At 35.5% G+C, this 13,571-nt stretch overlaps 1 protein-coding gene across 24 annotated transcripts in view; it reads left to right on the plus strand.

The window, feature by feature from the left end:
- The window catches only part of MYCBP2 (MYC binding protein 2, E3 ubiquitin protein ligase), a 218,474-nt gene that overhangs the window by 46,027 nt on the left and 158,876 nt on the right, over window positions 1–13,571 (plus strand). For all 24 annotated transcript variants that reach the window (XM_026077432.1, XM_026077434.1, XM_026077441.1 and 21 more), the window contains 9 exons: window positions 274–370; window positions 3,662–3,735; window positions 4,996–5,134; window positions 5,981–6,057; window positions 7,634–7,838; window positions 8,904–9,068; window positions 9,786–9,944; window positions 10,700–10,904; window positions 11,606–11,751. In XM_026077432.1, coding sequence (XP_025933217.1) covers window positions 274–370; window positions 3,662–3,735; window positions 4,996–5,134; window positions 5,981–6,057; window positions 7,634–7,838; window positions 8,904–9,068; window positions 9,786–9,944; window positions 10,700–10,904; window positions 11,606–11,751 — 1,267 coding nt within the window. The remainder of the gene's footprint in view (window positions 1–273; window positions 371–3,661; window positions 3,736–4,995; window positions 5,135–5,980; window positions 6,058–7,633; window positions 7,839–8,903; window positions 9,069–9,785; window positions 9,945–10,699; window positions 10,905–11,605; window positions 11,752–13,571) is intronic.

The raw sequence follows: 13,571 nt of genomic DNA on the forward strand, positions 1-13,571 counted from the left end.
TACTACATGTGGCTTCAAAAGCTGTTTATGAGCATCAGCATGCTGATCACAGCATGAAGACAGTGTGGAGGGGGCCAAATTTACCATTTTTGTCCTAGAATTTTGTTAGTGGAAAAAGTTAGTTATCAAAATGAAGCAAACTTTATTTAAAAGTAAAAGATTTCCAAAGTTTTTACAGAATATCTAAAATAATGATGGATTTTTTTTTTCATTTTTCACAATACCCTTTGTATTTGAGAATATTTCATACTAATGTATTTTTACTTTTGCCAGGGCTATTTGTTATACAGAGATGTGAATAATCACAGTATGACAGCCATAAGAATAAACCCTGAAACTTTGGAACAAGATGGCACAGTTGCTTTGCCAGGTATGAAACTCCAGATATGACTGAAGATGGTGATAGTTTACTGTTTACATGCTATGTGTTTTCAGGTAAACAGAAGAGAAATCAAGACAGATTTTTGAGGTCAGAAAGAGACTGCTTTTTGCAGGTGTGATCTGACTACCTGCTGTTTTTCATTCAGAGGTCTTGCACCTACTCCAGCTACTGAAAGACTATTGCAACTTTTTAGGATGTGTAGTCATCTTAATTGAAAGACTCCCAAGAGTTTAACTGCTCTTTTAAAGAAGTTTTATTTGTTTCTAGTTCAAGCTTTGAGCAGTTGGCTTACATATGACTTCATTTCCAATATCTTTTATGCGTAGATGGTTACAAACTATGACCAAGACCATCGGTTTTTAATATAGGTACATTCAAAAAACAAATGCTTCCAATGTTTAAATGGGGTYGGGGAGGGAGGTGTGTGGCTGTTGTTGTTAGTTTTTTATGTGTAGGAGCATCATAATCTGGGTTTCTGTTTAGAAAATGAATATGTTCCTGGAATGTGCTTTAATGACCTCCCTGTGGAATACATCTGTTCTTAACCCCTCATGCAAACAGCTGATGAGGCACATAATTATTTCTCAGTCAAACAATGACAGGCTTGTTTTGTAGATCAGAAGACAGATTTTGTGTTGCATCCTGACATAAATAAGAAAGCACTGATTGAAACCTCAGAAAAACTCTCTAGGCTTCTATATTTCAAACATAAATAGTAATTTTTAAAACCACATATGGATGTAGAATCTAGTCTGTATAACCTTTTGTAAGTCCTTAAAGTATGAATGTCTATTTAAGCTGTTTGGTCTTTGTGGAGCTGTAGGTGACACTTGAGTGAAGCATGTTCAAGGGCCTGACAAATTGCCTTCTGGGATTGCTTTTCCACTTTCTTCTCCTCAAGGCAGCTTCAACAAATAGGGCCCTTTGAGGTCCTAAATTATGTTACCATTGATAAACAAATGGGTGTTCTTCATGCAAGTCTTGACACTTGCACACATTTGCAGTCTACACCTCAGAGCTGTTAGCTTTCTTTTGCAAATCTCAGCCAAAGCAAGTTCCATTCTGCAAGACAGCCTCTTTACACTTCAAAAAGACACTGGTATGAGTTCTAAACAAAAATCTCTTAATCCTTTACTGCAAAAACAAATCTTAAAACTATGGGAATACCCATTCAGAAATCCCTCAAACTCCCTCACACAAGTATATTTTGTATGATTTGTGATAGGGTCAAGAAAAATGAATGCTAGATGATGTTGCTCGTAACAACCATTTCCATTTCAGCTCTTGAACTTGTGCTGTCTTGCTTTCTGCACTTCTACAAGTTTATCTTGCAGTGTTATACTGTGAGCAGATATGGCYTTGTTCTTTTGGCTAGGACAAATGTAAATGTTACTTAATAACCACTTTCGGTTATTTGAAGGTGACACTTGACAGTCATCTTCTCTTGAAGCCTATAACAAGGCTATGATTAATAGTTGCCTGTACTTATGTTCCGGCTTCTTTAGGTAAGACATAAGTCCTTTCTGGTATAATGAACTCCAGATAGAAACCTTTCTTATCTTTTCTTGGTCCCAAGAGTAATTTCCAAAGTCAGAATGAAGAAGACTACAGTTGGTCATAAGAGCTCCTTGCTAGTTGAGGCATTTTATACTATCTTACTTTTTGCAGATACTTCATTGGCATTCTATATTTTGCTCTCCCCATTAATTTGGTATTTAATGGTTCCACTGGCTGTTATCTGATTAAGTGCTAATGTTTAGGAAGTCTTCTGAAGAACATTAACAAAGAAAGAAAAAAAAAGACATCCTTGTTCCCATTTTCCTTTTCCCACCCTTCCCCCAAACAAACAACCCCGCAAAAAGCTTATTAGGAGGTTTGCTTCGTCTTGAAAGTGGCTCAGGAAACCAGCCAAACAGTACAGCATGGACAAGTGATGGCTAGAATACCCTGTGTCCCCAATGGTTATGCTTGTATTAGCTTGTAACTTCTAACCATTCAAGGGATCCTAATACTCACCTATGAGAGATCCAACTTCATAACATTTCAGAAATATTTTGGGATGTTCAGAAACATCCTACAGTGTRTCTGTTGTTCCCCATTCTGTTTGCTGCTTACGCACAATGTGATTCATACCTATGGGCTCTAAGAGGGAAGTTGCTTGCCTTAGATCTACCGCTTCAAGATGTGAGAACCTTGTGCATCTTCTATCCCAAGTAAGGTGTTCTTTTGGACTAAGAAGCACAGCTGGAAATAGTAAACAAGCTTTTGGGTTCATAAATACTTCTTYCAATGTATTTTTTCAGCTGTATTAGTTTTAATAAAAAAGCTCTCTACCTACTTAGCAAAAATGCTGGAAGCATATTCTGTGTGCTTCATCTAGTATTAAATTTGTCAAGATAAACTGAGTGCTGCTGGATTTTTGTTCAGGTTATGATGCAGGTATTTAGACCATGAAACAGTTGTCGTGTATTCTTTTTGGAAGAGATCTTTCTTGTGTGCAATCAATAAAACAGAGGCATTACATGCCATACCATCTCACTGTCTGTCTTACTAGCTCCATCAAGGAGCAAGAAGGGAAGAAGAGATGATGTTGGTGTGTACTTTTAAATCTGTAGAGAAAACTTCCCCCTAATATGGGCAGAATATTTTTCCCTACCTTTTTTCCTTGGAAATGGCTGAGCTGTTTTCAGTAAATGCCTGATGCATTCAAATACATGCCTTGTAGTTTCCTAAAAACCCTAGATCTGTTTTCAGTTATTAGTTCAGCAAAATTTATAAACAACTGAAAATAYTAGATGAATAATGACAAGTTTGATTGTCATCTGTGTCCATAGGTTTTATATACTGGACCAAATATCTTTTTAAAGGTGTTAACCTTGATTTAAAAATAAATAAATAAATAAAATTAAATAAAAACAGCAAAAAACCTACAAAAAAGAGTCTTTGGGGCAGGGGAAAGATTAAATCTCCCAGCAACATCAGAATTTAGTTGTGTTATAATAATTTAGGCTACCCTGTCACTAGACACTTCTACTGGGTAGCCCCTTTTATTTCACACAATGGAAAGAGTTTTAAAGAGACAAAGGAGTATTATATGCTTTTGGTAAGAGAGAGAGGAGATCCTAGAGTAAAATAACATATTATCAGTAGTGTGATCTCTCTTCAGGCAAACTATCTGTTCTTAGAACTCTTAGTAGTAGTGACAGTGAATAAGGCAGAAGCAGAGAACAGTATATGTTAATATAAATTAATGYAGTGCACTCCATCTTTCTCTCACAGATTGTCATACTGAAGGGCAGAATATCCTCTTCACTGATGGAGAATATATTAATCAAATAGCAGCATCGAGAGATGTAAGTGTGGCATGTGATGGGTAAACATGTTTTCTCTCACCTGGTAATAACAATTTATAAAATGCATACAGTTGCCTTCYAGTTAAATGTTTGGCTTTTTCCTAGCTAACAAAAGTAAGGAAGAAATACATGTAGGTAGAGATAATGAGAAATTGCTATGTATGCACCCGATGAGCATTTTTGGTATTCATACATACGATTTCGATTTGTGATGGAACATAATTTTTCAAATAAACTTTAAGAACAAATTTGTTGCTGTTTCTGGGGAAAAAATAATATGCCTGGAATAATAGGGTTTTTTAGCCTATTCTTCTACAAGGTCTCTCTGGGAAGCTTCCTAGGGCTTAATTTTTCTCTTAATTAAATTTCCTTTAATTACTTTTGTACTCGTTGGTCAATTTCAGCTAGTTTTGATAGAAGAGGTGTCAAAAAATGCTAATTTCCTATAGATTTTTATGTGAAAATTGACAATTGGTCAATTTACTAAAGGCAAAACAGAATTAGTTGTTGTATATTTTGTCTGACAGGCAGTTATTACATTCATAGTTTTGGGCTGGCCATTGGTTTTTTGCTAGTGAGAAGACTACAATAGAGGAATAGGGTTTAATGCTGTGGAGGGTGTCTGGAGATGCCAGACATGCATCTGTAAGGAAAGCGGGATTAATCTATTCCACTGCTCTATTCAAATGCAAATATCTAGAAATCATAAATACTTTTGAGTTAAGTATCTCAGTTAAGAGAATGTTTTTAAATAGTAGAGCTATTATGGTTTCTTACTGTAATCCAAAAATGAGAATTTCATCTCCAGTTAAGATTTGCACTGGAGACCAGCCCCAGTTGATGCACCCATAAGCAGAAACCTATTCTTAGCTACTGTTTAATGCAATCACTGTTAAAGTGCACACCAGATCTTGAGTTTTGAATTGGGAGAGGTTGAGGGCTTAACAGGTAGATGGAAATAATTGTAAAAACAAGATTTTTTTTTTTAGGGAAATTGAGTTAATTGTTTCTATAGCAATTCACTATTTTTATAATATAACAGAAATATTTTGAATTCAAGCTCTGTCAGTTGGTTCTCTTCAGCTCATCCTGTTTGCCACTTTCTTGTTTTGTTAACAATTTTCTCCTCTATGTTAAATGTAACTTTGTGTTATCTGATAATATGATCTGGAATATTATTATACCAGGTGCACTTAGGCCATGAAAACTAAACGAATGTATTTATTGTGCAGTATGAAGTGAATACTTTGTTTATTACAGGATGGCTTTGTAGTTCGAATATTTGCAACAAGTACTGAGCCAGTACTGCAGCAAGAACTGCAGCTTAAGCTTGCAAGAAAATGCTTACATGCCTGTGGTATCTCATTGTTTGATCTGGAGAAAGATTTGCACATTATCAGTAAGTCCTCTTCTTTTAAGATTATTAATCATCTGGTAATTCAATTAATACAACTGAATCGCTGCCCTTCCCTTTATTGGCCTTTATTATGTGCGAGAAGATACAGCTCTATGATAAATGTGTGGAGAAGTACAAGGATTTTGAAATTGCTTAAACATTATTTGACTCATAGTAACCCATATAGAAAGACTGCTGTTTGAAATGAGTGTTTATGGTGCTATTCATGGAGTTCATTTAGCTTTCTAATTAAACATAATAGCTCTTGGCCTTCCAGTATTTTCTTCTAGTTTAGAATAAATATATCACTGTTTGAAATTTAGACTTCATAATAGTGTTCATAAAACATGTAGTTAAGCTATGGAACTCCTTGCCATGGGACAAATTTTACGAAAGTTTAAAGGACTGCTGGATTCATGGAAAATGAATGTATTGAAAGATGCAAAACACTTGGAAACCACCTTCACATTAAAATTTCTGAGCTGTAAAAATTGCTGGTGTCTAAGTAGTATTTTGGAGAAATATTAGTTGGCATTTGCTTTGTTCTTCTGCTCTGTTAGGTTTCTGCTTTTTTTCAGAAGAAAAAGATATTTGTCTAGATGGACCTCCTGTCTGACCAAGGGCAGCCACTCTTATGTTTTTATGCTAACTCTTTTTTCCCTTTGAACTGTGCTGGGTCTAGCCCAGTAAGCCTTCTTGTGGCAGCGAAACTTCATTTCACTTGCAGCTTTCTTGGAAGCTTTCCTGTGGTCTGATTTCAGTGACAGATTATCCCTGGCAGAGTTAGGTTCGTAGAGAATAAAATGATCTGTGAAACCACCTGTTTAAACTGAAATCTTCCTTGTGCAGGCACAGGATTCGATGAGGAATCAGCTGTGCTTGGTGCTGGAAGAGAATTCGCACTAATGAAAACTGCTAGTGGAAAGGTATTGGAAACAGTTTGTAGTAAATATTATATTGCATCAATATATTTCTAAATCTTTTTTTAATTTAATTATTCATTTCCACAATTCCTTTCTACTTTCTTAATATGTTAGAATGAATTTCTATGACTGTATTGTCAGAGCCCTCTGTAAAGTAAAAAATGAAAATGGCTAATGGAAAATTTAAACAGACAATGTTGGAACCCTTGGGAAATCTGTTCTTAAATGTTTTAATAAATTCATAGGAATCTTTAGTCAGTCTTACTTGGAGACAATGTGGGGCTTTATGTATTGGATTAGAGGGGTTACCTTTTTTCTACAGATGGTGTATTAGCACACTTGCAGACTTTCAACCTCTTCATGCCTTTTTATAAACATCTACCCATAGTCATTTATTTAAATTCCAGCCTGATTTTTTTCAGATACTTCAGAAAATTATCTTGAGACTTCCCTATATGAAGGTTTCAGCTGACTTTAAACCTGTACTTAATAATTTAATATGACAGCCCTGCTCAGTGGAGACTGTTTAGTTTTTCTGAGGCACTTGCATATTCATTGAAACTTACAAGTAATTTTGCTTATTCTCACTGTGACTTTTCATATTACTTACTGTGTTTTTTTCAGTTTGGGAAACTAATGTTTTTTTTACTTGCATAAGCATAGAACTTAGTTTTCCTGTGATCAGAATTCTGTTGCTTTATTGGAATAGAAGCCTTGCTCTACTCCTATCAAAACAGCAAGATTGATGAAAATGGTCATAAATAATGGGAACTAATTTGTTCCCAATAAAATTCAATAATGAAAAATACAGAATTTGATAAAGCAGGACTCTTCAGACATTAGAGGAGGCAGACTAATTTGATCTTCAGACTGACAAATGCCTCTTCAAATTAAAATGAACAAATTTCCTGGGTTTGATCTCTAAAGTGGTGTGTTCAGCTTGCTTATACATGAAATACATTGCATAGGGCATAATGTAAGACACCTCTAGGTGCCCACAAAAGTTAACTTAGCTGTTTTTTATCGTGCTGTTGAATAGCATGGTTCTGGAAGAAGCCTTTTTGTTCTTAGCAGTAGTTTTTTATTTGTTCATGTRAAGTATTATATTGTATCTTATGGTGTAGGTGCTTAGTGGCCACTGTGCATTTGCTGAAAATGTTTTAAATAATGCATGCCTTAAAGCCCATGTAAAATGTGCAGTCATTTGGTAATAATTTTTTATTTTCATTGTTATAATACCATATGACTTTTACATGAACCTGACATTTCTCTCTCAAATGTTTTAAATGTTTAGCTTCCTCTGAATAGTTTTCTCTTATGTGTTCAACTTTGCTAGTAAAACAATTACGTTTAAACCTAACCCTGTGATGCAGCAGAAAGCACATTTTGAAAGAAGTAGAACCTAATCAAAATGCTTCCTGCATGAAATTAAAATTCATAGATTTAGGATAGATATTGAAATGGTATAATAAAAATCAGGAAATAATCTGTACATTTTGAAAATAACATCCTTTCAAAACAAAGGYGTAACTTCTATGTGCTGTGACATAACTGGAGATAATGTACTGTTTTCTTCTAGATCTATTATACTGGTAAATATCAGAGCCTTGGAATCAAACAAGGTGGTCCATCAGCAGGAAAATGGGTTGAACTACCAATCACAAAATCTCCAAAGATTATTCAGTTCTCTGTTGGCCATGATGGTTCACATGCCTTACTTGTTGCAGAGGATGGAAGTATATTCTTCACAGGTTCTGCTAGTAAAGGAGAGGATGGTGAATCAAGTATGTATTATGTTTGTTTGATCAATGGTTAATAGAAGCCTGTTAACCACCTGTTAATTTGAGAGGAACAGTGCTAAGATTTTTTTTCAAAGAACAAATAAGCATTTCGTTGATAGAATTAGATATATTTTATGTAATAGATCTGATTACTAGGACTACCTCTGTCTGAGAGATACATTAAAATAATTATCCCTTATTAGAAGTCTGTTTAGAATGTGATCACAGCAACTAACTCTGAAGTTACATTCTCAAACAAAAACCTGATTGTTACAAGAACTTTACTGTTACAGATTTCCTAATTTTTCCTGTATTGGGCTGATGCTTTCCACATGAACTTAATGCTGCTGGGTTTGAATTTTGCCTGGGGCCCAAATCTTGACAACCAGTTTCAGTATCTCTCCCAGCTAGAGATGTTAAACTCAGTTTTAGCACAGTTTGCAGTGTGTGGTTAGAGTGCTGTTTTAGAGCTTTTCTGAGAAAAGGCAGTGATAGGTTTGGTCAGAAGGCCATACAATCTGACTGGGACTTTTCTTCCTTTCTCCCTTTACTGGAATCTGTTGTGACTCAAGCATTTTAGAAATATGGTCTTACTACATTGAGAAATTAATATTTTTCTTTAAAAAAAGAAAAAAAGCTTTTAAATTTGTGACACTTTGAAGTTACTGCACTTGTATGTATTAGTCTATATTGCCATCTGAGAACTTTTTTGCTTGTGGGTTGCTTTGTCAGTGCAATGCGTGTGTATATGTGTGTGTACGTGCGCATATATATGGATGTGTGTGCGCATATATGTGTGTGTGTATATACATATAAAAAAACTGTATATATGGTTTTGAAGAATTAACACTGGAATATACCTATTTAGTCACAATTTTGCTTGCTATTGAAATTTTAGAGAAACCAGTAGATCCAGTAAAAATTAGACCAGGAGACTATACTGACAGAGCTTTTCCGTAGCAGTCTGAAAATTAACCCCTATTTATAAAACAAATGTTACAGTTTGTGGTAAAAACTGTTTTAAAGTTTGTTTTGTAGAATGACTTGTGATTTATTTATTTATTTAAGCTAAAAGTAGACGACAGTCAAAACCTTATAAACCTAAAAAAATCATTAAAATGGAAGGAAAGATTGTGATATCTACAGCTTGCAATAATGGAAGCAGTTCTGTAATTTCAAAAGATGGAGAACTCTACATGTTTGGAAAAGATGCCATTTACTCTGATAGTACAAGTAAGTTAGTTTTTGTCTTGAAGTGATTTCTCAAATAGAATAATTGAAATCAATCTGGAAGAAAGTTTTAGCCTGTGGAAATGAGGTTTGTATGCTCCTTACTCTTCTAATAGCTTTCTGAATCTCTGCTGATTCAGTGAAATATAATAGAGGGAAAGAAAGAGAAGACAGTTTCCTTGAGGTCTTTGAAAATACATGGAAAGACTGGGGACAAATACCAAAATTAACCCTTCCACTAAGGCAGAAAAATCAGTTATTTCCTTAGACACTAGAAGGCCACACAGGGAAAAGTCACGGAAATGAGGCATGTTATGAAGAAAGGCAGCAGAAAATCAGGCCTTCTAAGTTTTGTTGCTTATATGATGGCCTGCTTTGAATTCGCTTGTGATCCAGTATATCTCAATTTAAATAAAAATATTAAAGAAACAAATTCCAATTGTGCTATGATTCCTTTAGAATTATTTTTCAGAAGTAGTGATTTGGGGGGTCTGGGGGGGTTGGTTTTGATTTTAGCTTTTCTTTTTTGTAGAACAAATAATCTAGGACTAATTCTCCTTTCAGTTCTTATTCTAGCACCTTTTCTGGGTATATGCTATTCTTCTCTCTTACCCTTGATTTAAGAATTGTCAGTACCTATTAATAGTTTTGTTATATTGTGGAGGTTTCCTCCTCGGGAAGGAAGTACTGTTTACCACTCAACTATTTTATGTCTCCCAGGTTTAGTAACAGATTTGAAAGGGCACTTTGTGACTCAGGTAGCCATGGGCAAAGCTCACACCTGTGCATTAATGAAAAATGGAGAAGTTTGGACATTTGGTGTAAATAATAAAGGACAGTGTGGACGAGACACAGGTTCCATGAGCCAGGGAGGAAAAGGTGAGGAACCTAGATTTATTTCCTTCCTTTTTTGTGTGTGTTCTTGAAAATATGACAAGTAAAAAACATAGATAAGCATTTTATTCAAAATGTAATTCTAATACTACGGTTTAAGTATGTACAATGTGCTTAAAAGACAGGAATGAACGCTTTTGCTACACCTGTCAGGCACTTGGTGCTCTGTCCATACTAACATACAGTTATGTAAAAAATATCTCAATTGCTTTTCTCTTATCAGTGAAAGAGAGCTTTTCTTTAAAACAAATGAACAAAACCAAACCTCATCACTGCAATCGTATTGCTATGGAGTTGCCCTATTAAGAATAAACTTCTGCTTTTCCTTGTTTGCTTTCAGTCTTGAGGCTGTCCTGTTTGCCTGAACAGGGCATGAATGTACGTCCGGTTCTTCCTCCATTCACCTGAATTGAATTCCCTTACTCCTAAAACGAGGTGTGAGGAATCAGTCTCCTCCACCTTTGCAGGATTGGAATGTTTTATGCATGCTGAGTAATTGACCTGTTACTAGTATACTGGATACAAATGTTTAATTCCTTTTAGTTGCAAAGCCTAGGTATCTACCCCAACCCATGCTTGGAGAGATTTCAAAAGTGCAGTCATGCTGGCTGAGCATGCAAATCAGGCATTTGTAGTCATTCCTTTCAAAATCTGATGTATAAGTGTTCCTCAGAGCTTCTTCAGTAGCCACTGTTCGCCTCAGAAAACAGCTATTTTTTGGTGTTTCAATATCTTACTAGGTTTTGGAGTTGAGAACATGGCAACAGCAATGGATGAAGACCTAGAAGAAGAACTGGATGAAAAAGATGAGAAGTCCATGATGTGTCCCCCAGGCATGCATAAATGGAAGCTGGAGCAGTGCATGGTGTGCACTGTATGTGGAGACTGCACAGGCTATGGAGCTAGCTGTGTTAGCAGTGGGCGGCCTGACAGAGTACCTGGAGGGTAAGGAAAYGTGTTAGTGACAGTGTGTTGAATGTGAACCAAACTATCGTGTTCTTACAATACAATTTTAGACTGAAGTTTATCTAAATGATATGTGCTTTTAAAATCAGAAGTAAGTTAAAATTTTTGTAAACAACTTGACATGGTTGCAGTTAGTTCATTTTAAATGTATTTACATCTGTTTAGGATATACTTTCTGCTTTCCTAGAAGCTGTTGAATATAGAGTAATATAGTTTGCCTCTTGCCTAGATGGCATAAAGTACTGCAGTCCAAATGACAGAGCTACTGGCTTTGGGATAACCTTTCTTCATCCTGTAACAGAAGAATTTTATCTTGTTGTTTCATTTGCTTTTGTCTGTTTTTTCAGGGTTAAGCTTCCTAAAATCACTGCTTTATATATTGCCATTACCATCTTCTCCAGCATTGCATGTGCTCATTGTTTCCTTGTTTGTGTTTTCATGTAGTGTACTTTAATTAAATGAAGAAAAGTTAAGGCTGAGAAGTTGGTTCAGGTATTTGTGGTCACTGTGTGCTCTCTGGCATCATGCAACAGCATCTAGAATTTAAACTAGCTATACTTCCTGTTTATCTCAGGAAGAATTACGTTATTATTCTGTCTGTAGGCATATATGTTTTAAATACCAAGGCATCAGTAATGCATGAAAATAAAGGTACTGATAAATAACTCTGTTTGCTGCAGAATCTGTGGCTGTGGCTCAGGTGAGTCAGGCTGCGCTGTATGTGGCTGCTGCAAGGCGTGTGCTAGAGAGCTGGATGGCCAAGAGGCCAGGCAAAGAGGAATCCTTGATGCTGTAAAAGAGATGATACCTTTAGATCTCTTGTTGGGTAAGTGATGTGAAATTAGCAAACTGGTTTGTTTGTTTGTTTTAACTTTCTTACTGCGGTTTTTTGTTTCCAGTTGAAGTAGGTGGTATTTTTACCTTGAGACTTCTGTTTGTACTTATTAAATAAAATCAGTCCCACTGCTGACTTTTGAAACTTGAGACCGAGTAACAGGTTAGTGTAGAAGCAGGGTGGTTCTTTTTGGTTATTACTTCTGTTTGCATTTTGATATTGGTTGTGTGTTTTTTCCTGTGGTGTGTGATAAGTCTTTGTATCTTAACTAGTGCAGTTCTTTCTTTGCAGTTGTATTACTGAACTTTAGACTTATGTGACAGTTTTAGTACAGCAGTTATTAATATGGATAAAATGTTGCCTATCAGACAGGTTTTCTTCTTAGGGATGTCGTAAAGAGGGATTTTTCTGGTAAGTGAAATATTTTATACTTGACTTTAACATAGATGCATGTGCCATTTTGACCAGTGTCATTAGGATGCTAATACTGATACTACAAAGTTCTTACCCTTCTGTGATAACCCGAGAAGTTTGCTATAATCTTTCTATCAGAGATTTTTGCAGTAGAATGTCACATAAAAGATGGGGAATACTATTTCTTGAAAATCTTTTTCTTTTTTCCTCTCGGAAATTTTTGGAGAAAATGAGCTGCCAGGAATGTGAAAAATACTAAAAAATACCATAGGGAAGGAAAGACAATAGTGTGATACTTGGAAGATACAGATTGGGGTCTTGCCTTCTTAAAAGATCTGTTATAAAAGCATTTTTAATATCTTATTCTTTGTACTTAAAACTGGGCAGTTTTAGGTTTTGGGGAGGTTTTGATAGCTCTGACTTCACTTTCTTAATTTTTTATATTTAAATGCATATTTAGACCTTAATCCTGCATGCAACTGCTATAGAAAAGGACTGTAAAATAATCAGATTTGTGACCTGAAAGTATTTATACATCTCACCCATTTTTTTTCAAATTAATAATAATTTTAAAAAATCCTATGCTATAGTTTTACTGTGGGATTTCTTTTTTCCCCCATATAAAAGTTAAATAAAACCTGGCAGTGGTTCTCTTGGTAAGTTATTTAAAAAATAAGGATTCCTAATACATCACTGTGCGCCTCTGATACTTTCATACAGATATTGGATATGGCTAGCACAGAAATAGATTTGTACTGTATTGCACTGATGGTGAGTGCGGCAGCTGCAGCTCTGCTTCCCAGCTCCGTTCTGATGTGTGACTAAGGAGGGGTTGCATTTTTCTGTGCTTCACACTGCTTTGCAACTCCTCTACTAGCAGGATAAATGACAGCTCTTGGTCCTGTGCTGGGTTTGGCGTAGTTGAGTTGAGGGCATTGAATTGGTTGGGCCACATCATCTAGAGAAATGACAGAGCTTCCAGGTGCAGTTTTGGTTTGATATTGAGAGCAGAGGGGCTGGTTGGTTGTTCATTTGAAGATGTTATGATTTGGGAGATGTTGCTGAAAGAAACATTGGAAAAAGGTAGTGCTTACAGCAGTTTCATTGTTAGATTCATTCCAGTCATGTCTTCTGTTATARAACTGACTTTCAGAGTGTTTTGAATTTTTGTTGGATTAGCCAATGAGGTAAATATATCAGGATTTACATAGATGTATGCCTGTGTTAAAATAATTGCATGCTTCTTAGTAAGCACAGACTGTATGGTGGTAAAGTGTTCTTAAACTAAAAAATATCCCATCCATTTAAAATGTTTAAAAATAAAACAAACATAACATTGCTTAATTATAATAATGCTTTCTGAAACATTTTGAGGAAAAATAGACACAACCATGGCA

Source organism: Apteryx rowi, unplaced genomic scaffold (assembly GCF_003343035.1).
Source record: "Apteryx rowi isolate R43461 unplaced genomic scaffold, aptRow1 scaffold_453, whole genome shotgun sequence".
NCBI classification, from domain to species: Eukaryota; Metazoa; Chordata; class Aves; order Apterygiformes; family Apterygidae; genus Apteryx; species Apteryx rowi.